Here is a 23923-nt window from a genome sequence, read left to right as displayed (position 1 = left end):
GGGGAAAAATGGTTAAGTGTTAATTAACCTTAAGTACTATTCCTGTAAAGAAAAGTGGTCAATTTATTTCACTATTTTTCCATTTATTTAAAGGAAAATATTTTGTTACCAAAGAAAGATGGAATGTATTTTATATTCTGAATGGAAAAAATTCACAATTTAAAATTTTACCCTAAAGTCAGTTTTATCTCCAAAACTGTTAGTAAAAAGATGATTTTGAACTAAAATTAGGCTAAAATTACAACTAAAAACAATCCTGAAATGAATACCTTTTCATGGATTTGTGAATCCCGTGTGACTCTTACAACAAATCCTTTTTCATACTGTGGCCACCCATCTTGGCAACAACATACCAGAGTATACTGTGTTTTTATTGGTTGAAGGACACATTTATCTTTCAGGAGAACATGAGACATTCTTTCTTGCTTGTCTTCTTATGAACCAAACTATTTCACTTCCATAGATTTCGTTTTCATTTTCAACTTTGCTTTAAGAAAAACTTAAATGCAACTTACAGGGCTGACACTGTGTTTACTATTACACTTCAAATAAGAGTTTGGAATGGCAGATACACTACTATCATGAACCAAACGCACATCCAGAGAAAGCCCAGTTGTTCACCACCTCTGAATTACTGACCAGTAATAGTCATTGACCATCACATGCCTCTAGCCCTAACAATCTAGGAGCAAGCTGTTAAATAGCTACATACCCACAACAAGGAGGATTCTGGGACATCTCTCTCTTGAGCAACAGGAGATGAACTATAAGGACCTCAGATTAAGTATGTGCAAAATGTACTTCCCCCGAACCTTATGTTCCTTCCAGTGGTGGAGCCCTGTGCTCAGGGGCTCTTGGGTGGCTCAGTCAGTTAAGCGTCTGACTCTTGGTTTTGGCTCAAGTCATGATCTCACGGTTTGTGAGTTGGAGCCCCACATTGGTCTCTGTGCTGCCAGCACAGAGCCTGCTTGGGATTCTCTCTCTTTCTCTCTCCCCCTCCCCCACTTGCACTGACTCTGTCTCTCTCAAAATAAATAAATAAATTTAAAAAAAAATAGTTGAAATACAAATATGACCATGCTACTCCACTTCTTAACAGTAATTAAAGGTTCTCCAGTGTGTTTATAATAAAGTACAAAGTCTTCTAGAATAGCAATGTCCACAGAAATACAATAGAAGCCATACTACAATTTTTAATATTTCAGGAGCAACATTAAAAAATGGGTGAGGGTAGAGAGAATGGAGAATTATTTGTTCAATGAGTAAGCTTAATTTAGAAAGATGAAAAAGTTCTGAAGATACAGGGGCATGAGATGTAAATACATTTAATGCTACAGAAATATACACCTAAAAATGATTAAATTGAAAATTTTATGTTAAGTATATTTTACAATAAAAAATAAATCAGGTGAAATTAATTTTAATATATCTTATTTAAGTCAACAAATGTAAAATATTATCATTTTGACATGTAGCCAATATGAAAATTAATGAGACATTTCACATTCTTTTTTTTCATACTGTCTTTTAAATATGCTGTGTACTTATTTGCACTTACAGCACATCTCAACTATGATACTAAATTTTCAAGGGTGTTTGAAATGTATACCTACCAAAACTACAATTGTCTTTCATGTGTTTATGCTGCATCAGTTTTTAAGTGTAGCTTATTAAAATTAAATAAAATTTAAAATAAAAGGGGAGTGTGAAAATATAGTTCCTGCCAACATTAGCCCACTGCCCACCTGCTTCAGGTTACATAGCAGGAGTGGAAATTAACTGTCTCAGGACGTATCTTAGTCAGGGTTCATTTAGAGAGGCAGAACTGTTGTTGGGCACTGTACAACAGAGGCATATTTTAGGGCTAGACATTACCAGCCCCTGCATGCTGGTGCTCCATATCTGTGGTTGGGCCTAAACTTGTGGAGGGTCAGTGGAATGCAGTGGGAGGTGTGTCCATGTGAATGAGAATAAATACAATTTTTTTTTAAATTTTATTTGAGAGAGAGAGAAAGAGAGAAGGGCAGGAGGAGGGAAGGTGAGAGAGAATCCCAAGTAGGCTCCATACCAAGCACGGAGCCTGATGCGGAGCTCAATCCCATGATCCTGGGATCATGACCTGAACCAAAATCAAGAGTTGAATGCTCAACCTACTGAGCCACCCAGGTGCCCCCAAAAAACAAAAATTTTAAAGTTCAATTCTTTAGTAACACTAACCACATTCTAGGTGTTCAACAGCCATAAGTGGCCGGTGGCTATCATGTTGGACCACACAGTTCCAGATCATCTGAGGCTTTCTCTCCTCAAGACTCCAATCTCCCTCTTTATACTCCATGCTCCAGCTCTACTGAAATTTCACTTCCTAGACCTTACAATTCCCCCCACTTCCAGGCTACTAAGCATACTGACCCCTCTTCCAGCTAGCTCTCCTCATCTTTCAGGTCTCAGATTAACGCATTGCTTCTTCCAGGAAGATTTTCTCCACCTCTGGATTGCCAACCCTGATACTCCAAATATAGTAAGGTCCTTCACTGCAGTCCAGATTTCTACTACAAAAGATCTTTTCATACTGCTTTGCTTGTCTAATATTTGTTTGTCTAATGTTCAATAACTTCCATTATTCTGTAATATTTGTAGAAATGAAATAAAATCTATCACCTAACCACAAAGCAAGCCTTAAAGAAATAATTATTGAACAGATAAATAAACAAACATACAAAATAGAGCCAGGAACCTACTCCCTCCTTAGAAACATTTATCTGCTCTGTTCCTGATTGGCCAAATGGCAGCTCACAGAGACTATATTACAGGCCCTTCACTTTCTTACTTCATCCTCACAACCACCCCAGTTTACAGATGAGTTTAAGAGAGATCAATCTGCATAGCAAGCTTGCTTAAGTGGAGGACACTGGATACAAACAGCCTAATCTCAATGTAACAGAGACGTACAATTACATGATCCAAACAGTAACACAGATGAATGTAAAGGCATTTTCATATTTCAATCAGGAAGTCCAAACTGTGGCTGGCTAAAACAGTGCTGGTACCTGTATTTATGAACTCACGTTAGAAAATGACATCACTAAATTATAGGGGCCTATAGGGGCACTTGTACCCCAATGTTTATAGCAGCACTCTCAACAATAGCCAAATTATGGAAAGAGCCTAAATGTCCATCAACTGATGAATGGATAAAGAAATTGTGGTTTATATACACAATGGAGTACTACGTGGCAATGAGAAAGAATGAAATATGGCCCTTGGTAGCAACATGGATGGAACTGGAGAGTGTTATGCTAAGTGAAATAAGCCATATAGAGAAAGACAGATACCATATGGTTTCACTCTTATGTGGATCCTGAGAAACTTAACAGAAACCCATGGGGGAGGGGAAGGAAAAAAAAAGAGGTTAGAGTTGAAGAAAGCCAAAGCATAAGAGACTCTTAAAAACTGAGAACAAACTGAGGGTTGATGGGGGGTGGGAGGAAGGGGAGGGTGGGTGATGGGTATTGAGGAGGGCACCTTTTGGGATGAGCACTGGGTGTTGTATGGAAACCAATTTGACAATAAACTTCATATATTGAAAAAATAAATAAATAAATATGTTCCATACAAAAAAAAATAAAAAAAATAAAAGAACATGTCTAAAATATACCACAGTGATATGTTAAATTAATTACAAGTTATGGAAAAATTCACCCTCTATACAAAAACATCTCACAACCTATTTTTGTAGATTCTAAAAACACCCTTCTGAGAGAATAAACAACCTAATTTATGCTAAAATATTAGAAAAACAAATAATAATGAATCCACTGTTTCAAAATAATGACTATACCTTTCCAAAACTATAACCTCTCTGCTATCAATCACTGTTAGCCAAGGAAAACCCTATAGATAGTTTAGAGCCACCTAGCAGCTGCCTTGGTTTGGCATGTGTTTGTTGGCATTGGCCCAGTCAATGCTGGAGTGAAGGGGGGGACCCCATCTCTGGAACCTCGACCCCAGCTCACTAACTCAATTAAAAGATCCATCAGTAATCACTATTCACACAGATAAGATCACAAAAAAATTGAATAATTCAGAAATGCAAGCTAAAAAATAAGATTACTCTCTTACAATATGTTTTAATCGTGAATCATCTGAAGTTCTACTTATCTATCTAATAATGTTGCAAAAATTAGTCCCCAGGAAAAATGAGTTCAAAAGTAAAAATTTAAAGATTCTAATCAATTTCCTTTTGCCTCGGAGTTTTCTTTCAGCAGATAAAGAAAAATCCATAGTAACAAGATAACATTTCATGCATTTACACATCTTCTCCTATAGATGTCTACAGCCTTCAGAAAGTATATTATTTGTAGTCATGCCTATCTGACATTTTCCATTTTACTCAAAAGATTTTATGGTTTGGTATTACAGCAATATACAAATTTGACAGCTTGCAATAGGATCTAGTCCCTGTAGCAAATCATTGTGACAGTTAAGTACTATACAGCTACTAATGTACCTTTTTTTACACTAAACTTGTTTTAAAATCTTACAAAGTTGAGGATACAGTGTTTGTTGAAATCCTGAAGAATAGTCTTAATGATATTGTAAATTTCATACTGAATTTATTAAATCATAGGATCCTATACATCACACCACAATTATGTCATTAGTAGTATAACTTATTCTTCCTTCAGGAGTTCACTTTATTAAAAGCAAATTTTTCCTCAACTGCATTTAAACAATAAAGTCTCTGGTCACGGTCAATGTTTATTATTCTCTTAGAATTCCTCTTTGTCTTTGAAAACAACTGAATATGTGAATAAAACAGTACATAAGTTAATGTGGAACACAATGACACTTTTTGATTGCTTTATAATGCTGTTTTTTTTTTCCTTCAAAGTGATGAAAGATAATCAATATGTCTTTACATTTTCCAAAATGCATTAACAGAGGCTCTGTCAAATACAACCGTGATTCCTTTAGAAAGGAAGCAAAGCTGATCTCTAACACTGCTGTAACATTAACTAAACAGGACTTAGGGTGATCTTCCAGCACATGAGGCAGACCTCAACTCTCTCAGTAATTCTATTTTTAGTATGCAATACATCTGATAACACAAGTCAGTTAGCAAGAGAACAAGTGCTTTATTCTAAGAAATAGGAAGCCTGGATGTATTTTTTTTTTCCCTTGATTCAACTCTTCAGATGGAACACCACAGTGAAACCACTCTATTTTCAGAATTGATGTACCTTTCAAAACTATAATCTCTGGCTTTCAAGTTCACTATTATTTGCCTTCAGGTACAAATTTTAAAGTGTATAGAGGCTTCTAAGCAGAATAGTTGGTCTCAGACAGATACTGAAAGGCTTGTAGCTCAGTCATCATTGCAGTGTAAATTCCTTTTCAAAATAATGTTCTTCACTCAGAGGACACTTGTGCCTGTGCTCAGTTCACTCGTCAAATACACATCGGAGGTCACTGAAGGCCTGGGGGCAACTTTAGCTATTCCAAAATTCATTTCTCCCTCTATTTGGTTGCAAAAATAGTATTTCAAATGTAAAAACCTTAGGAACGTACACACACACACACACACACACACAGAAGCCAAAGGCCCTGTGCTATGCCTCTGTAAGAACAGATGTGTGGTGAAAGAACAGCGAAAGTTCTTATGCAATGATGGCAATCAACATAAACATCATTTGCTTTGATACATGCATTTAATATTAAAATTTTTTAATGTTTATTTATTGTTGAGAGAGACAGACAGAGCGTGAGCAGGGGAGGGGCAGAGAGAGAGGGAGACACAGAATTTGAAGTAGGCTCCAGGCTCTGAGCTGTCAGCACAGAGCCTGATGCGGGGGCTGGAACCCACAAACCATGAGATCATGACCTGAGCTGAAGTCAGACACTTAACTGACTGAGTCAACCCATGTGTCCCATAAATATTCTTACATTTCTATTTGAGAACTTTTCTCCCTATAGGAAAAAAAAAAAAATAACTAATGGCTGCATTTAAGGTCTTCTGCAAATTTCCAAGATTTCTTAGAATCTACAAATCCTACTTGCTGTTTTATTTATACCAATTCCACAGATCTTTAATTAATTTAATCTTCAAGTGATCGATGTATGCAACAGACATTCATGGTAAGTATGTAACAAATACCAGAACTTCATGCTGTTTTACTCCTTTTGTTAGGTTCTTAAAATGTTCTTCCCTTAAATTTTATAATCAGATTTAAAGATTTTTTGGTGATCTGCTTCCAAAAGACAGTAATGATACTGAAGATTATTTCAGCAGACAATACTGCTGTCTTCTGTGTGATTACACTATATAAAGAATATATTGTTTTACCTCTCTAAATTTCTGTCCTTAATTCTTCTTCCTGATAATTTTTACCTATATATTTTTTTCGATTGTAAAAATTAAAAAAAAAAAAGGAATTCTAACTTCATATGTGTTTTATCTCTATTTCCTTTTCTTGTATTTCCATCTTTGCACAATTTTGTTCCTGAGAGATTCAATTATGACCATGGCCAAGCAATCATATTAATATATAAAACAAAGCTGAAGGAATTAAGAAAATGAAATGATTGAGTAGATTCTGAGGTCAATTGTTTTCTTTTTGTCTTCAGGCATACCTGTCATCTGTGACTTCAAACAAACCCCTAGACTGGCTGTCCTTGAGCACGCCATTCAAGTAGGGAGTAGGAATGTACTCAGGATCTTCCTCATTATTTGTCCTACAAGGTGCCTTGCTCTGATGTTCACTGGAGAGTGGAGAAGGTATTGGAAAACACAAGAAGGGGTTTGTGACAGGGCTTACCGAAAGAATAATTTTTCCCATGTTGAAAAGTCATGCAGAGGCAAAGGAAATCATTCAAAATGAGGTTAGAAAAATACGAAGTAATCTAGAATGTGCATTAATAATCAGAAGAGTGCTCAGGCTGACAGAGAATAAATGGTTCTCTCTTTGGACATAACTTTGCTATAGCCTATTCAGGTCACTTTCAGCCATTTCTTTCCTATTAAAGGATGGCTCTGCTTGATAACCTGGTGCTTTTAGAGAGCAACCTGTGGCATTTTTTTTAGATAAGGCAGCAATTACTTTCATAACCCTTGAGATAATTACTCTACACAAAAACTAAATGTTATTAAAGAAAGAAAGGAAAGAAAAAACTATCTAGATAAAGACCACTATATGCCAAATAAATTTTTGCACAAAAATCTTGTTTAGTTTAAAAAATAATGACTTTTATTAAAGTATTTAAAATTATCAACCACATAAAATAAAATACATTGTCTTGAAAATAACTCTAGCATCATCATTATTGTCCATTTAATTATCTGATGAGCAGAGGCCACACCTGTGACATTACCAAACAAGGTGGCTGGATGAGATAAAGGTTCTTCGTATAAGCACACACCATTTTAGGATCAACATAATCCACTGATGAGCACTGGAAAAGTTGTTTTCCATTTGCTGTCTCTTTTATGAAAATGGTCATTGTAAATAAGAGGGAAAATCTGCTAAAGTAAACAAATCCTTTCTTATACCCTCTACGGGGGGTGGGGGGGGGGGTACTTCCTATACAAAAAATTGTACAGAGAGCTATTTCAAAAGCTGCAAGTTGAACCAATGAATAAATAAAAGACTAACAACAGTATTACCAAAACATTCAAATACCTCTGCAAAAATTCCACTATTCCATGTTCTAGAAAAACTAATAGTAATGATCATTTTTTAAATATACAGCTTTCATACTTCAGAAGACATTTTAAACTTTTGTTTGCCAGCAGCTGCTCCTTAAGCCTCTTGCAGTTACTAGCTGTTAATAGCATTGCTTATTACTTATATAGAAAAACACTAACTTGCCCCAAGGGAAAGCTGCTCTTTTCTTATAGCTAAATGAAAACTGAACTAAAACCCTGCCCTCTGGAATTCAGCATTTTGAATGCACAGCCAGTAGCACTTTCGCTAACCTGCTGCCATCCCTCTCTCTGTGTCTTTCTCTGTCTCTGTCTCTTGCTCTCTCTCTCTCTCTCTCACACACACACACACACACACACACACACACACACACACACACACCTCTACAAACGTGGGCAGGACTCCAATTAGGCACTTGCTAAGGGAGGTGATTTAAGGGCAATGTGATGAAAACCTTGTACAGCAGCACCACCTAGTGGGCACTGGGGAGAGGCTCAGAGCCCCCCCCCCCACCCCCACTTGCTGCAGCTGCTTCATGGATGAGCAATTTGTCCTTCCTACAATAGGTCACTTCAGTTTTCAATCCTCAACTGACCAGAAGTTCCATCATCAGAACTCTCAGACAACAGGGCAAGTGCCGAATGGATGTTCCAATTCCACAGGCTCTCCGAAGTACTCCTAGTTACTTGGACTTAATCATCTGTGTGTCTGTGATGTTAATCAGGAAATCAATGCTTGCTTTGGAGCAGCTTACACAAAGTTGTGCATAAATTTACCACCACAACTTTTAAAGGAGAGGCCATAAAAAGGCAGAAGACATTTGGTATTGTCTCCAGCCATGATAATTTTAAGCCAGAACCAGAAATAGTAACAATTTCCTGCCTTTCTTTATTCCGTAAATACTCAAAATTACTGTGTGTGTGTGTACATGCACACACACATACACATCACCTGATTACTATTCAAGGTTGTTCAGTTTTTATAAGAACAAGTAATGTTAAAACACTTAGATTATATAATAATTATACAGTAGTAAACATACATATATGTGCCAAATTTCATTATTGACAAATAAATTCAAACAATTTGCCAAAAAAAGTTCTCTAGAATTATTTTAGAAAACAATTAAGAATTTCTATTCTCTCAGTCTCCAACTTCTTTCAACCAAGATATTCTCTGCCTGAAAATGACAAAAATTAAAATTTTATCTTTATGTGTATATCTTCCCTATAGACCAGTGGGTTGGTTCTCAATGGGAATGATACTGCCTCCCAGAAGATATCTGGGAGGGTTTGGTCTGTTTGGTCAGGGTTGCCGCAATCCACGAAGCACATGACAGTCACCCAGAACAAAAAATTATCCTGTGTAAAACATCAACAGGGCCAAAGTTGAGAAAGCCCATCTGAACTGTAAGATGCCAAAATACAGGAACAATGCCTCATTTAAAAATATACACTAGGGGGGCGCCTGGGTGGCTCAGTCAGTTAAGCGGCCGACTTCAGCTCAGGTCATGATCTCGTGGTTCGTGAGTTCAAGCCCTGCATCAGGCTCTGTGCTGATGGCTCAGAGCCTGGAGCCTGTTTCGGATTCTGTGTCTCCCTCTCTCTGACCCTCCCCATTCATGCTCTGTCTCTCTCTGTCTCAAAAATAAATAAACGTTAAAAAAAATTTTAAAAAATATACGCTAGGTATCTGGCAAGGTAAGGTAATAATTGTTTGGTGAAATAAATTAATACTGACATCTAATGTTGGCATGTACCAATAGATTACTTAACTTTAAAAGGATACTAATTAATATTGGGAAAGCATACCCTTGACTGTACCTATAGGGCACAGCATTTCGTTCCCTGGAAAGGTGCATCCCATACCACACACAGGTGATCATTTGTGAATTTTGCTTTTCAAGCCAGCCTAGCTGAGTCTGATCACCAAGTGAGAAAGACTAGTGCACAGACACTGTGATGGGAGATTCACCACAGTGATGCTGCTTTCTTGAGGATTCTTACAAAAAAGTCATCCAGACTTTTGGCTGTTGCCCACTTTCAAACTATAACTTAATTTTGAGTGATCTTTTCCCCAAAATGAAGTTCTTCCTTGTATTTTCCCACTTAACCACTGTGAGTACTTTTATAAATACCACTCCAAGAAACTCTCCATGCATATTGAAAATAGAAAAAAAGCCTGCCATTTTTAGCCAAACATGTCAATAAACAGCTCTACCTTGACATCAGAAGTAGACTTTAGGTGATCTTAAATTCAGTCAAAACATACTCTTTTCAAGATACCAATTGTTTAAGGATGTAAAACATTCTATAAGGAATATGTGATATACACAATCAAGGTGAAGCATACCACTGAGAAGAAAACAGTAAGCTTTGCCATTTCAGATTTCAAATTTCTAAATATAACTTCCTGAATAGCACTGAAGTGATCCCATGTTGTCCTTTCCTGCTGTTCCCTTAAAACCCCTTTGGGACTGGTGTGAGGAACAATAAATCATTAAGGAAGCATTCATGGACTAGATTCGCCAGGATATAGTTCCTTAAGGGAACACATCAAGAGTAGTGACCACTCATTCTGAGGGGTAACAATGAGGGGTAACTGGTAACAGAAGTCATCTTTCAGGATAGAGAACCAAAGATGATTGTTAAATGCCGTGTTGGAATTTTCGCAAATATGTAACACTTGTAAATTAGAAAAAAATTAAAATACAAGACTTTTGTTAATATTTGTCCTAATAAACATTGAATTCTTCAACATGTGATGAACTCAACATTCTTTAAATATCCTGCCTCATAGTCCTAATTCTGGCAAACTGTTTCTCATTGGGGTGTGTGTGTGTGTGTGTGTGTGTGTGTGTGTGTGTTTCAACTGTTGACCAAGATATATGATTTTAAACTTTCCTATGGGAAGTCCATGAGCTGAAGAACTTTTTACTCTCTTCTTATATCACTGTGAGCTTTACAGGGCCATTTAAATGACCCATTATTTCAATTTCATCCACAAAATTTCCATTACCACATCCTGAACATCCTGGCCCTACCACTTACACCTGCCAATGACAATCATCAGGTCACCACATATTTTCTAGTGATGCAAAATTCTTGATGCAGCTTCAATGGAACATAACAATATATACTTTCTCTTCTCTGAGAATGAAAGACTGTAGACTAAAATCGAAGTGCTCATGACAGAGGTCCAGAGACAATATGCCCAGCTCCCTGAAGGGCAAGAGACTAGTAACAAGTTAATAGTTGGGTAAAAAGTTACAGCTACCGTACCCAAAATATTCTATTTTGGAATACCTGGAAATACTTGGAAAGACCTCAAGTCAAAAATAACAAGTACTGAAGAAATTCTAGGGAATTAAATCCATGTGTAAAACACACTCCAGTATTTTCTAAATCATGCAATATAAAATAAGAAAAAATCGTCATTAAATATGAAATTTAAGGGCCTAAACTAATGCTCTCTTGGCTCACACTTGAACAGAACTCCAACATTACTTCAATGTTGAGGAATTAAAGGCCTAAATCTTTGCAGTGAAAAACATTCTTAACAAAGAGAACCAGTAGGAAGATTTCTATGAATGTTTCTAAACCAGTCAGAAGATAATCAGCCAGAGAGTCTGGCAAATTAAATGACTTGTATCTATTCATAAGCGAAAAAAATTCCTTAGTAATAAAAAAACTTTTTCTATTTCTCTGCAAATCTCTTGGTGAAGAAATGATGAAATCAGGTTAGGTACATTTTGCTAAGTCAGGACCAACCAAAGACAGGCCAGAGAGGAAAACTAAACAATTGAAATAAAGATAGATATCTCAGGTATATTACTAACAAACTTCACCAGACAGCCTATGGTTTGAAAATTCACACTAATCCAAAAAAAGTAGTATTCTTTTGCCTCATTTTAAACGAATTGAGGAAGGTTATATGCATATTTATAATATAACATGGAAAGAACATATACAAATAAGTAAATTTAGGAGAAAAGGGTAGAATATTAAATGAAACTAAAAAAAATTATCTTGAGAATGTATACATTAAAAGAAATATTCATAAATTGAAATTAACACTAATTTATGAAGTTAAAAAGAAGCTTTGTCACTCACCAATTTTAACCTCTGTAAAGGTATTCTGCCTACATCTATCTGTGTCCTTTCTGGGACATTAGTGAATCGAACTTCTGGGACTGCAACGGCGCACATGACATGGGCCCACCTATGGGAAAGGAGACATGAAACATAAACAAAAGTTCTCTAAGCTTGCACACCACATACTTCAACTGGGCAGTGGCAATTCTCACAGAGAAGGAAAGCCAAAAGCCTAAACCAATCACAAACCAGACTCTGAATTTTAAACCTATCAGGTGATACCCGGATAGATTCAGTACCACACCTGCCCACAATTGCAACCTGCAGAGTGGGGTGAAGACCGAGACTTGATCCTATCAATATATGGTATTTTTCTACACTGGATCTGCAAAATACTGAAATGTAGGGCTGCTATTTCATTTGGTACTAAAATATAACAGGTGTTTAATATACTTAAGCAAATCAATATGTGGCAAAAGATTAGTTCAATTAATAAAAGGTATGAATTGGATACAGCGTATAATCTTTTACATAATACAAGTGTCATGAAAATTAGAATAGTAAAGTTTTCTAAGAGAATTAGTACTAAGTCTTTAATTAAATCGTTTCTCATTTCAATCGAACTATAACCAAAGGAACCCAAGATAAGGAGGAATGAAATTAGCTGGTTCTCTCACTTCCTACTTAAATCCTAGTATCTCCTCTCAAATTCTGAATTACTCCAGAAAAATGTCCCCATTAACACTATTTAGTTTCTCATAAATGTTATGCCCCAAGTAAAAATAAAGACTCTTGAGGTTTAAAGACACCTTGAAGGAATTACCACATCCATCAGCCCATTTATAAGTCAAAGAGTAGTATGTCACTCAGACTCTATTCTGCCTTTAAAGACCAAAGGAGAAAGGACAAGTGTCCACCCCATCAGGGCATTCTTTCAAATCTAAATAAATATTATAATTCTATAGTACACATTATTCCCTTTTGTCCTGGCCCATGGGTAGGAAGAGAAGTTCTTATCACCTTTGTCTTTATAGGAACCACCTAAATCATCTAACAGTCTGCATGATTTGTTCAATACCCTAGACCTAGCAACACTTTTTAGTACCTTACCAATCACATTAACTAAGACTGAAAGAGGAAGATCTAAAATCAAGCAAATATTAAGTCTAATAGACTGAAATTTATCAACATAGGAATGATAAATGCCTTTATTCTTCCTTAGAAGCAATCAGAAACAAGTGCACATGCACATAGTTAATGCTAATTCAATCATTACATTACACCAGGGGTCTCAACTCTAGTGCCTACAGGGCCAGGCAGGAGGTAAGCAAATATATGTGTACTGGTAAATGATGGTAACCTGGGGAGCATCTGTCCTATTGAGGCCAGGTTCTCATCCCAACATGTTATTGCCATTTAGAGATGCACAATTATATTTCAAGTACAGATAAATATCTGGATTTTTATATAAAATCTATCAACTTCTAAAATTTAGATCAAATTTATAAAATTGTGTGTCAGTCAACTAAAACATACCTTGGGGTTGTATTTGACCCTTTAATGCCAGCTTACAACCTCTGCCTCTACTTTTTTGTTTTCTTTTTGTTTTTGTTTTTTTTAACTGTTTTAAATGTTTGTTTATTTTTGGGAGAGAGAGAGAGAGAGAGAGAGAGAAAGAGAGAGACAGAGAGAGCCTGAGCAGAGGAGGGGCAGAGAGAGATATGGAGACACAGAATCCAAAGCAGGTTCCAGGCTCTGAGCTGTCAGCACAGAGCCCAACATGGGCCTCAAATTCACAAACTGTGAGATCATGACCTGAGCTGAAGTCGGACGCTTAACTGACTGAGCCACCCAGGTGCCCCTGCCTCTACCATTTCTACATATTCCTATTACCAAAGGAACCTTTAATATGCTTTGTCCCCACTTTCAATACTAAAATTGGGTCATGAAAATAATACTCATGCAAAAAATATATTTCAATAACCACATTAAAAACCAGATTGCCTTTCTTTTATGTTCACTTAATTACTCTTTCAAGATTCTCTTCATGTTCTCCAATCCCCTTTGTATCTTAAAATTAATGTTTTCTCCCTGTGTTTCTATTTTAGTATACACACTTTCTTGTTAATTTGGTTTTAAAAGCAAATAATTTTGTTTAAATGTTATGACTATGATTGATTTTATTTATCTGAAGGCAACAGATTTCACTGTTTTCAGGCACATTGGTTCTATTAGACTAATAGGATTCATCATATTAAACACTAGGATCCCAATGATACCTAGATGACATGGGCTGCCTTCATTTTAAAAACACCATCAGTAAAAGAGGGGTTATCCTTCATCAGTGTCAGAGACATGGAGAGAAGCAAGACCACCTTTGTCCAGCAGAGGGGAATGTGCTGTGCTTTCAGTAATGAATGGTCTCCGAAGACATGCACAGAATCTCAACTTCAGATCTGGGCAGCAAAAGTTCTGGAACAATGTGTCCAATAATGAGAGGTAAAGCAAACAGTCCACACTGAGGTTCAACATTCTAGACAGCAGAAGGAAACAATGAAATTGAACACAATTAACACATTACTCACTTATTGTTCTTCGTTTCCTTAAGAGCACCCCCTCTCAAATTGCAGAGACAGCACTCCTAGGACAAAAAAACAAACAAACAAACAAAAAAAAAAAAACACACAATTATCACACCCATTTAACAGACATCATTACTATATATGTAAATATTCCCATAAATTCCACCTTTTTATTTTGAAATTAAAGCCATCAGGAACTTCATAATGGCTATCTCTAAGCAGTTCAAGAAAGGAAGGGAAAAAGAGAGGGTAAAAAGTGAGGGTACACACAAAAATGTTCTCTCTCTCTAGAGATCAATAGACAGACAGGCAGACAGACAGACAGACAGAAACAGATATATCCTAGAGGGAACCATCATTACCCTGGTATCATGTTCATTGCCATCCTTGGGGGAAAGCTGTGACACACAGCACTTGACAGACTAGACAGTATGTACTAGAATTATAGAACAGAGAATATACATATGACTGAGTTCTCTTGTGCTCTGGGAATCCGTTCGTGTATACAGGATAGCTACAGAATAGAGTATTGGCAGGCTCCATTCGATATAAGGATTAGCACAAAGCTCTTTTTAAAAGGTACTCTTTTCACAAAAATATCATTTGGGTCTTTCTGTGGGCAAACGGTATTGCAAAAATCGTACTGATAAACCCAGGCTATCCACCCCCTTCAGAAGAAAGTGCCAAGAAATGTCTCCTCCCCACCTAAGTTTCTATTTTGGGCACTTTTGTATATCTTAGATTGGCATAGACTGTTTCACTTGAAGAGGACTCCCTTTACCACAAATACAAACTTTATCATTTCTCACTAAAACTCTGTGAAAAAGTCCATGAGAAAACAGGGCCAGGGTCAGCCTTTTGCTGACCTATAATTTTTAAATTAAATACCTAAGTAACTTTTAAAATTTTCAACCTCAGGCACTAATAGATGTCCTTTCAATTTACTGAATTAATAAGTTTTTAAAAATAACTATGGGTTATTTTGGGTTTTTTCCCTCTCCACACTATATATATAAAATCTCTTTATCTGTTCTCCAAGGTGATCTTCTTTAACTAATGTTGACAGTTTTGCCTAATTTACAGGAAATCCCTTTAACTCATCTACTATTAATACCGGGATGTCAAACTCCATAGCTTTAATTTTTCTGAGTAGTGAAATACCAAAACAACTCAGGAGAATCAATATACCTGTATAACTCCTAACAGGCAGCAAAAAAGGGAAACAACCAGAAATGTTCAATGGGTTTGTGGGTCTGGAAAGCCTCTAAACATCTATTTGAAATTTCCTGGGTTATTATTAAAAGGTTCAGAGCAGCAAAAGCTGCCATGTGTATATACATCTGAATCCAGTATAAACCCAGCTCAAGGAGATAACTTGATGGATTTTCTCCGTAACAAAGCCAGATTCTAGAGGCCTTTGAAATAATGGTTTTGATGAAACACACGTTAAAAGTAATAGTTCAGTCCGAATATTACCAGTTCAAATTATTCAATATCTAAAATATTCAAAAACAATTTCATAAAACATTACTGATTTTAACTATTTTTCCAGCATTTCAACACACTTTCTACAGAGAGAGAAAACGAAAATGAAAACAAAACACGAGGTAAAATATTTTCATTGAATATTTAAAAATACCAGGATTGAAGTGGGAATGTGGCAAAAGAGGGCTGTGGAGGGTGCGGAGCTCAGACACTAAGAGCGTAAGAGTTCTGATGAATGAAACTAGTAGTGAGAAGAAGCCTAAAGGGACACATTAGCAGAGTTAAATACAGCAAAGCAGCGTGGCAACTGCTTTAAAGCACCTGAAGAGGATCCCGGAAAGGGGCACGCACTGCAGCACACCACCACACTGGGAGGAAAGCGTCCTCTCAAACAGAACAGATAGACTCTCGATTTTAAGTGAAGCTGAGAAGGCTTCCACTCGCCACAATATAGAACTAGTTCTTTCTGGGGTTACCAGTGACCTCTGTGTCACAAAATCTAACGGATAATTCCAAGCCCCTGGTTCACCTGACCTCTAAGCGGCATTCAACACAGGTATGTGAAGCATACCTGACAATTTCTACCTGTGGTTTCTATGACCCTACACACCCCTCACTGTCCTTCTCCATCTCTAGCTGATCCTGTGCTTCCTTTAACAGCCATCTCTTCCACACTCCTTAAACACTGTAATTTTTGTAAGAGTTCCCGTTTACTTCTTATCCACATCTACTTGCTGGGCATCTGATCCACTACCTTGACTCTCAAAAGGCTGGTGAGTGACTCAAACATTAATTTCCTGGAATGTCTGGCTAACACTCGACAGGCATCTCAAACACACATGCAAAAATGAACTCATGTCTCCTCAACTCGCCACTGTTTCCCATCAGTGGCACCATGTACCTTTCTAGCTCATGCTGGAAGCCATAATTTTCCTCTCATCCTAGATCTAATCACTTGAGTTCTGTCGATCCCATGTCCAAACACATCCTCCTCTCTCCACCATCACTGCTGCCACATTAGTTGATACCCCCAGTGCCCTTCAAGCAGACCTACTTTACTGCAACAGCCACTCCAGGTCAGTGAAGAACTAACCAGAATGGGTTTGAATGCTTCCCAGGACTTAACATCATTCCAAAGGGCCAGGATCGTCAGGCCTAGACCTTGTCCACCCTTGCTCTGTACTATTCTATCTATGTCTTTATTAATTACACTGAACACATCCTTGACATCTCAACCTCAATGTTGATTCCTCAAAGAAGGCTCTCCTAGTTTCCTGGCCCAGTTACTTCTCACTCATTACTCTTTTTAACTATTTGTTGAATTCATTTTGCTCTCCTCACTAAACTGTAAGCTCAATGAGTGCTGTGGAAATATCTGTCAGGTTACTCTTTCTCTATTACAATGCCCAATAAAGAGTACATCTTCCAGATGAATTTGTTAAATAAATGAGAAAATGGCAAAATAGGGCAGAGTGAAAATCTTGAAAATTACCAAAGGTTTAAAAAACTGCAAAGATCATTTTCACATACTGGAGCACTAAGGAAAGAAAGCTGCAGGCTTTGGTAACTTAACATGGACTTAAGAAACAATGATTTGACATGGAGTTATTTTTGTCACAATTTACCTGAAAAATCATCTTTCTTAGTAAAAGAGAAAAATATTCCTGGCCAGTTAGTTATTTATATTATTTACATGATATATATGATATCATGGTTTCTATTTAATTCACTCAATTTTGAAAAAATAAGTAGGAAAAGAAAAAAGTCGTATCCAGTTATGTCATTGTGAACCATCACTCACATGGTGCAAACTAGCTGATTTGTCACAGCACAAACATGTCAATTTGTCAATTCATTCATTTGTAAATGAACTTGCCCTAAATGCCTATGTTTATAACCCAATAAAGGGCAATATCAGAATGGACACTTTTTAACATTTCTTTCCTTTTCTAAATAGTACTTTATTGTCAGGAAACTAAATTGATAATTCTAAAATTTAATAGGGATTAATAAGGATTAACATCCTTAGCTAAAAAGTAGTGCAAGTTTTCTAAAGAATCCATACAATACCTGAGCTACATAAAGGCTCACACCTACCAAATATACCAATTGTTCTAGTATCGCTCATCTTTTAATTCAGTAAAAGGATTGAATGAATGCAGAGTGATAGAGTCCTTCAGGACCCTGATTTATTAAACTGGTTATCAATAATAAGTATTTTCAATTAGAAGAATAAAGGTAATCAAAGGCCTAATTCACTCCAGATATACCATGTCGGAAACATCATATACTTTACCTCCCTTCCTTAACATGAACTTATTAGGTAATTTATATCCCACTTCATTTATGAGGAAACTAAGATTCAAGAGATTAAGTAACTTGCCTAAAACCATCCAATCCAGGAGCCATCAAACTTCTTCTGTAAATTGCCAGATATTTACTAATTCAGGCTTTGCACAACTACAGAGTTGTAACTAAACTCTGACGTTGGAGGGCAATATGTAAACAAATGGGTCTAGTTGTATTCCAATAACAATGTTATTTACAAAACTTGGCAGTGAGCTGGATTTGGCCCAAGCTATAGTGTTCCAACCAGCAAAGGGAGTAGCTGGGGTTCAAACTCAGGCCTTCCTGAGCACATGCCCATGACCTTTTTCTCCAGCATCCTCTGCCTGTAAGTACAAGGCAAGGCACGAGATTTCAAAGTAGAGTGCCCAAGTAAACAGGGAACTATGCCTGCCCTAGGAAACTCACAGTTTAGGAAGGGAGAAGACAGATGTGTACTTAACCATATTATGAAGAAGAAAATGATAAAGGGTATAATCAAGTCCCCATTTCCTCATTTCTACAAATGACTAAGAATTCATATTTTAACTAATACCCTCGAAAGAACACCTATCATAAAAAATTGAACTACAGTAGCATGTATCAATTAACAATTTGTATTCCCTCTTGTTTCATTAATCTAGAAAATAAAGCTTCTCACTGGTATAAGATCATTAAATTTATCTCCACTCCTTCCTTTGAAAAATGATACCATTTTAGGAAAAAACAACATTTCAGGTAGTCTGGGCTACATGAATCCAACTTAACTGAGAGGAACAACAGTAACACTAGAGAGCCAGGCCATATCCTGAGGTTTAATAAGGTGCAGACAGTCAGGGTTCAAATCAGTTCTGTCACTTACTAGTGGTATGACCTTGCCTCAGATATCTTATCTGTAAAAGGGTGGGGAAAATGCTACTTCCCTAAATGAGTTAATAAATGTAAAGCATTCCACAAACACACAATAAATACAAGAACAGTGGTTACATATGTGAAAAGTTAATTGTGCTTCTAGACAACTTATACATAACATTGCCAGTGAATTATCTGGGTACAGTGGTTTAGCAGGGAACAAAATATAGATCTGTCATCAATAATTCTCGTGAGGTGCAAAATGCAAGAAGTAGAACTGGAGAGAAAAGAAAACTCTCCAGGAACCTCAAATCCAGGCAGCTAGGCTCTAAAGCAAGGAAAGATCTTCTATAGTTCTAAAAGCTGTCAACTCAGTTATGAAAAGCCAACAGATGCTAGAGTTTCCACAGTGCTGAGAGAACAGACATGCTGAAGGGAAAATCCCAATCCTATCCTCAAAACATCTCAAAATAGAGTAGACTGAATCAAACTAAAGTTGAAACAAAGCTCAAACCCAGCTCAACCTACAAATCAGACTGACTTACTACTACTGTAGAAAACTGACAGACAAAAGGCCATGTCCTTTATGAAAATAATATTAACATCAGTTGCTACAGACAAAATATCCAGCCCATAATCAAGAAGAGCACATCGTACACTAAAAAAACAAGAAGATGATTTACAATCAAGAAAGGAAAGAATCAATAAAATCAGACACAAAAAATGAACAAGATACTGGAATGATCACATGGAGAGTTTCATACTGGTATGTTCAAAATGCTAAAGGAGCTAATGAAAAAGACAACATATGTGAAGAGAGAAATATTTTAGCAAAGTCATAGAAACTATTTTTAAAAAGTGTAAATGGTAGAAATAAAAAAAAAATGACATCAATAATGTTGAATTCAATAGATTTCCAAACAGACTGGAATTGTGAGAGTAAAACTTAAATGGCTTTAAAGACGTGAATAGGAAATAGAAGGAATAATAACAGTTAGGAGGAGGAATAGAGATCTAAAGGAAAATAACCTGTTCCATTTCTGTATAAGTGGAGACTGAGAAGGAGAGGAAAGAGAGAGTAGATGACAAGAAATACTGGAAGAGAAAATGGTAGAAAACTTTCCAAAAGTGGTAAAAAAAAAAAAAAAGGTGAACCCACAGATTCAAGATGCCCAGCAAATCCCAAGAGATAAATATAAAGAAAACACATCTAAATATACAGTAGTCAAAATTGTGATAACCAAATATAAAGACCATATTCTTAGAAGCACAAGAAACAAGACATATTCAGTAAACTCTATGAATTACATTTGATATCTGACCAGAAAAGTGGCAATGGAACAATATCTATAAAATACTAAAAAAAAAAAAAAAAAAAAAAAAAAAAAAAAAAAAAAAAAAAAAAAAAAAAGCTGGCAATCTGGAATTCATTTCCAAGGAAATATCCTTTGAAAATAAAGATAAAATAAAAAAATAAAAAATAGAGACAAAAAATTTGAAAGAATGAAGGAAAATGACACCAGCCTGAACCATGGATTGGCACAAAAGAACGAAGAACACCAAAAAAGAATAAATACATGGGTAAATATAAATAAATGTTTTGTATTTTCAAAACACAAAGATACAAAGAGAGAGAGACAGAGACTGTAAGTTTCATAAGAAGACTTGACTGTTTCAAACAAAAATAACAATGTTGTAGAGTTTAATGTATGTAATGGTAAATGTAAGATAAGATCATAAAGGGAAAGAGGCTTAATGAAATCACACTACTGTAAAGTTCTTACATTGTTCATAAAGTAGGGTGATATTACTGGAAGGTGGGTTGTGATAATTTTGAAGTGAAAATTATGATTTTCAGTCACCACCCATAACAAAGGTCACAAAAAATTCCCAGATATTAAATTCTAAGGGTTAATATGCTCAAAATCAAAACTCAAAAGCCATGCAAGAAAACATGATTCCATGAGCAGAATAAATAAAATGTAGAATTAGATAGATAGATATATAATAATCATAGGCACAAGATATAAAATAAGTACTTTAGCATGTTTTAAAATTTAATGCAGGTATTAGAAATGTAAGTAAGAGACTATAAATAAATGACAAATTAGATTTTTAAAAACAATATAAAAATTCTATAACCAAAAAATATAGTTAAAAAACTTGAAGAATGTTAAATAGATCACTCTTAGTAACAGAAAATTAGAAAAAACAAAGAGCTAAATAACCAAAAATCAATACCACAAACTATTCAACAATGTATTCAACTGAATACTGAAATGTGTGTGTGTGTGTGTGTGTGTGTGTGTGAGAGAGAGAGAGAGAGAGACAGAGTCAAAGAGAGAGTATCCGTCTCTGAATCATAAAAATAAATTACAATTGATTTACTAATCTAAACTCAAAAACAAAACAGACATATAAAAGTATTAAAATGAATTGTAGGCAAATATATTGATGTATTTAGAATAAATATGACTCCTTAATATAACATTTAAAAGATAAAAGGCATATTGGAAAGATTAGTAAATTCTGACTATATCAACATTTTAACATTCTGAAGGATAAATAACATACTAATAAATAAATTAACCTAGGATGATAAGACAAAAAATATTTCCAATATAAAACAAAGACTGCTATCCAGAAAGTATTTTGTAAAAACCCACACTTTTGAAAAATAGACAAAAGATTCAAAGACTCTTCACTGACAATAAACACAGAAAGATACCCAACTTCGAGAATAAAGGGTGAAAAACGAAATAATGAGATATAACTTCAGATTTTTACATCAGAAAACATATGGGTTGGGGGTATATAAGATTTTATGGTGGATTTGGAGAGGAATTTGGCATTATCAATCAAAATTTTAAATGCACATGAAGTATGAATCAGCAATTCAACTTCTTAGAATCTATCTTAGATAAACATTTATATCTGTGCAGCAGGAAGAATGTACAATCATCTATTTCTGTTTATAACTGAGAAAACAATTACCTCTGGGAGGAACTGGCCTTGTCAATTGCTTAGATTTTACTTGTAATGCTTAGATTTTTAAAATAAGAATAGAATCAAGATTGAAATTTAAAGTATCAATGAAAAAGATCTGGTAAATCCATAAATATTGAGTGACTAAGAATGACACAATGTATTACTAAATGAAAACATAAAGGTACATTAAACTGTGATACCATTTGGGTTCCCCAAGAGAAGTAAGCCATTACATTAATGTATGTATAGAAAAGATCTAAAAGCTCAACCGACAAAACAGTATGAGTAGTTTTGTTTAAAAAAGAGTTCAGAATTCGAGAGTGTTGGGAATGGGAAACCTTCCTAACAATGTTTAGTACTCTCATACCAAAAAAAGAAAAGCCACCCAAAGCAATCTATACACTCAATGCAATCCCTATCAAAATAACACCAGCATTCTTCACAGAGCTAGAACAAACAATCCTAAAATTTGTATGGAACCACAAAAGACCTTGAATAGCCAAAGCAATTTTGATAAAGAATACCAAAGCTGGAGGCATCACAATTCTAGACTTCAAGCTGTATTACAAAGCTATAATCATGAAGATAGTACGGTACTGGCACAAGAACAGACACATAGATCAGTGGAACAGAACAGAGAACCCAGAAACGGACCCCCAAATATATGCCAAACTAATATCTGACAAAGCAGGAAAGAATATCCAATGGAAAAAGGACAGTATCTTCAGCAAATGATATTGGGAAAACTGGACAGCGACATGCAGAAGAATGAACCTGAACCACTTTCTACACCATACACAATACTAAACTCAAAATGGATGAAAGACCTTGAAACATAAGACAGGAACGAATCGAAATCCTAGAGGAGAAAACAGGAAACAACTTCTCTGACCTCAGCCATAGCTACTTCTTTCTACACGTGTTTCTGGAGGCAAGAGAAACAAAAGCAAACATGAACTATTGGGACCTCACCAAGATAAAAAGCTCCTGCACAGAGAAGGAAATAATCAGCAAAACTAAAAGACAACTGACAGAATGGGAGAAGATGTTTGCACATGACATCAGATAAAGGGTTAGAATCCAAAATCTATGAAGAATTTAGCAAACTCAACACCCAAAAAACAAATAATCCAGTGAGGAAATGGGCAAAAGACACAATGAGATACCAACTCACACCTGTCAGAATGGTTAAAATTAACAACTCAGGAAACAACATATGTTGACAAGGATGAGGAGAAAGGGGAAGACTTCTGCACTGGTGCAAACTGGTGCAACCACTGTGGAAAACAGCAATGAGGTTCCTCAAAAAATGAAAAATTGAGCTACCCTATGACCCAGCAGTTGTACTCCTATTTATACAAAGGATACAAAAATGCTAATTTGAAGGGGTACAATGTTTATAGCGTGACTAATCAACAACAGACAAATTATGGAAAGAGCACAAATGTCCATGACTGATGAATGAATAAAGAAGATGTGGTATAGGGGTGCCTGGGTGTCCAACTCTGGCTGACAGTGCAGAGCCTGCTTTGGGTTCTGTCTCCCTCTCTCTCTCTCTGCCTCCCCCCACCCCTCATGTGCTCTCTCCCTCTCTCTTGCTGTCTCTCTCTCTCTCTCAAAAATAAATAAACATTTAAAAAAAAGACATGATATAATATATACAATGGAATATTACTCAGTGATCTAAAAGAATAAAATCTTGTCATTTGCAACAATGTGGATAGAACTGGAATGTATTATGCTAAATAAAGTTAGTCAAAGAAAGACAAATACCATATGATTTCATTCATATGTGGAATTAAAGAAACAAAACAGATGAACACATGGGAAGGGAAGGAAAAATGAGATAAAAACAGAGAGGGGGGCGCCTGGGTGGCTCAGTCGGTTAAGCGTCCGA

The 23923-nt window shown here is 35.9% G+C and overlaps 1 protein-coding gene across 6 annotated transcripts in view; it reads right to left on the bottom strand.

The window, feature by feature from the left end:
* The window catches only part of KDM4C (lysine demethylase 4C), a 432720-nt gene that overhangs the window by 112171 nt on the left and 296626 nt on the right, over nt 1-23923 (bottom strand). For 3 of the 6 annotated variants that reach the window (XM_042914120.1, XM_042914121.1, XM_042914122.1), the window contains exons 17-18: nt 14380-14435; nt 11813-11921 (exon numbers count right to left, since the gene is read on the bottom strand). In XM_042914120.1, coding sequence (XP_042770054.1) covers nt 11813-11921; nt 14380-14435 — 165 coding nt within the window. Of the gene's footprint in view, nt 1-5865; nt 6760-11812; nt 11922-14379; nt 14436-23923 lie in introns of those variants that run through there. The other 3 variants (XM_042914123.1, XM_042914124.1, XR_006196163.1) reach the window with 3 other exon arrangements.

The sequence above is a fragment of the Panthera leo genome, chromosome D4, assembly GCF_018350215.1.
Source record: "Panthera leo isolate Ple1 chromosome D4, P.leo_Ple1_pat1.1, whole genome shotgun sequence".
Lineage (NCBI taxonomy): Eukaryota > Metazoa > Chordata > Mammalia > Carnivora > Felidae > Panthera > Panthera leo.
The sequence above is the reverse complement of the archived record's forward strand: the minus strand, read 5'-3'. Positions and strand labels throughout refer to the sequence as shown.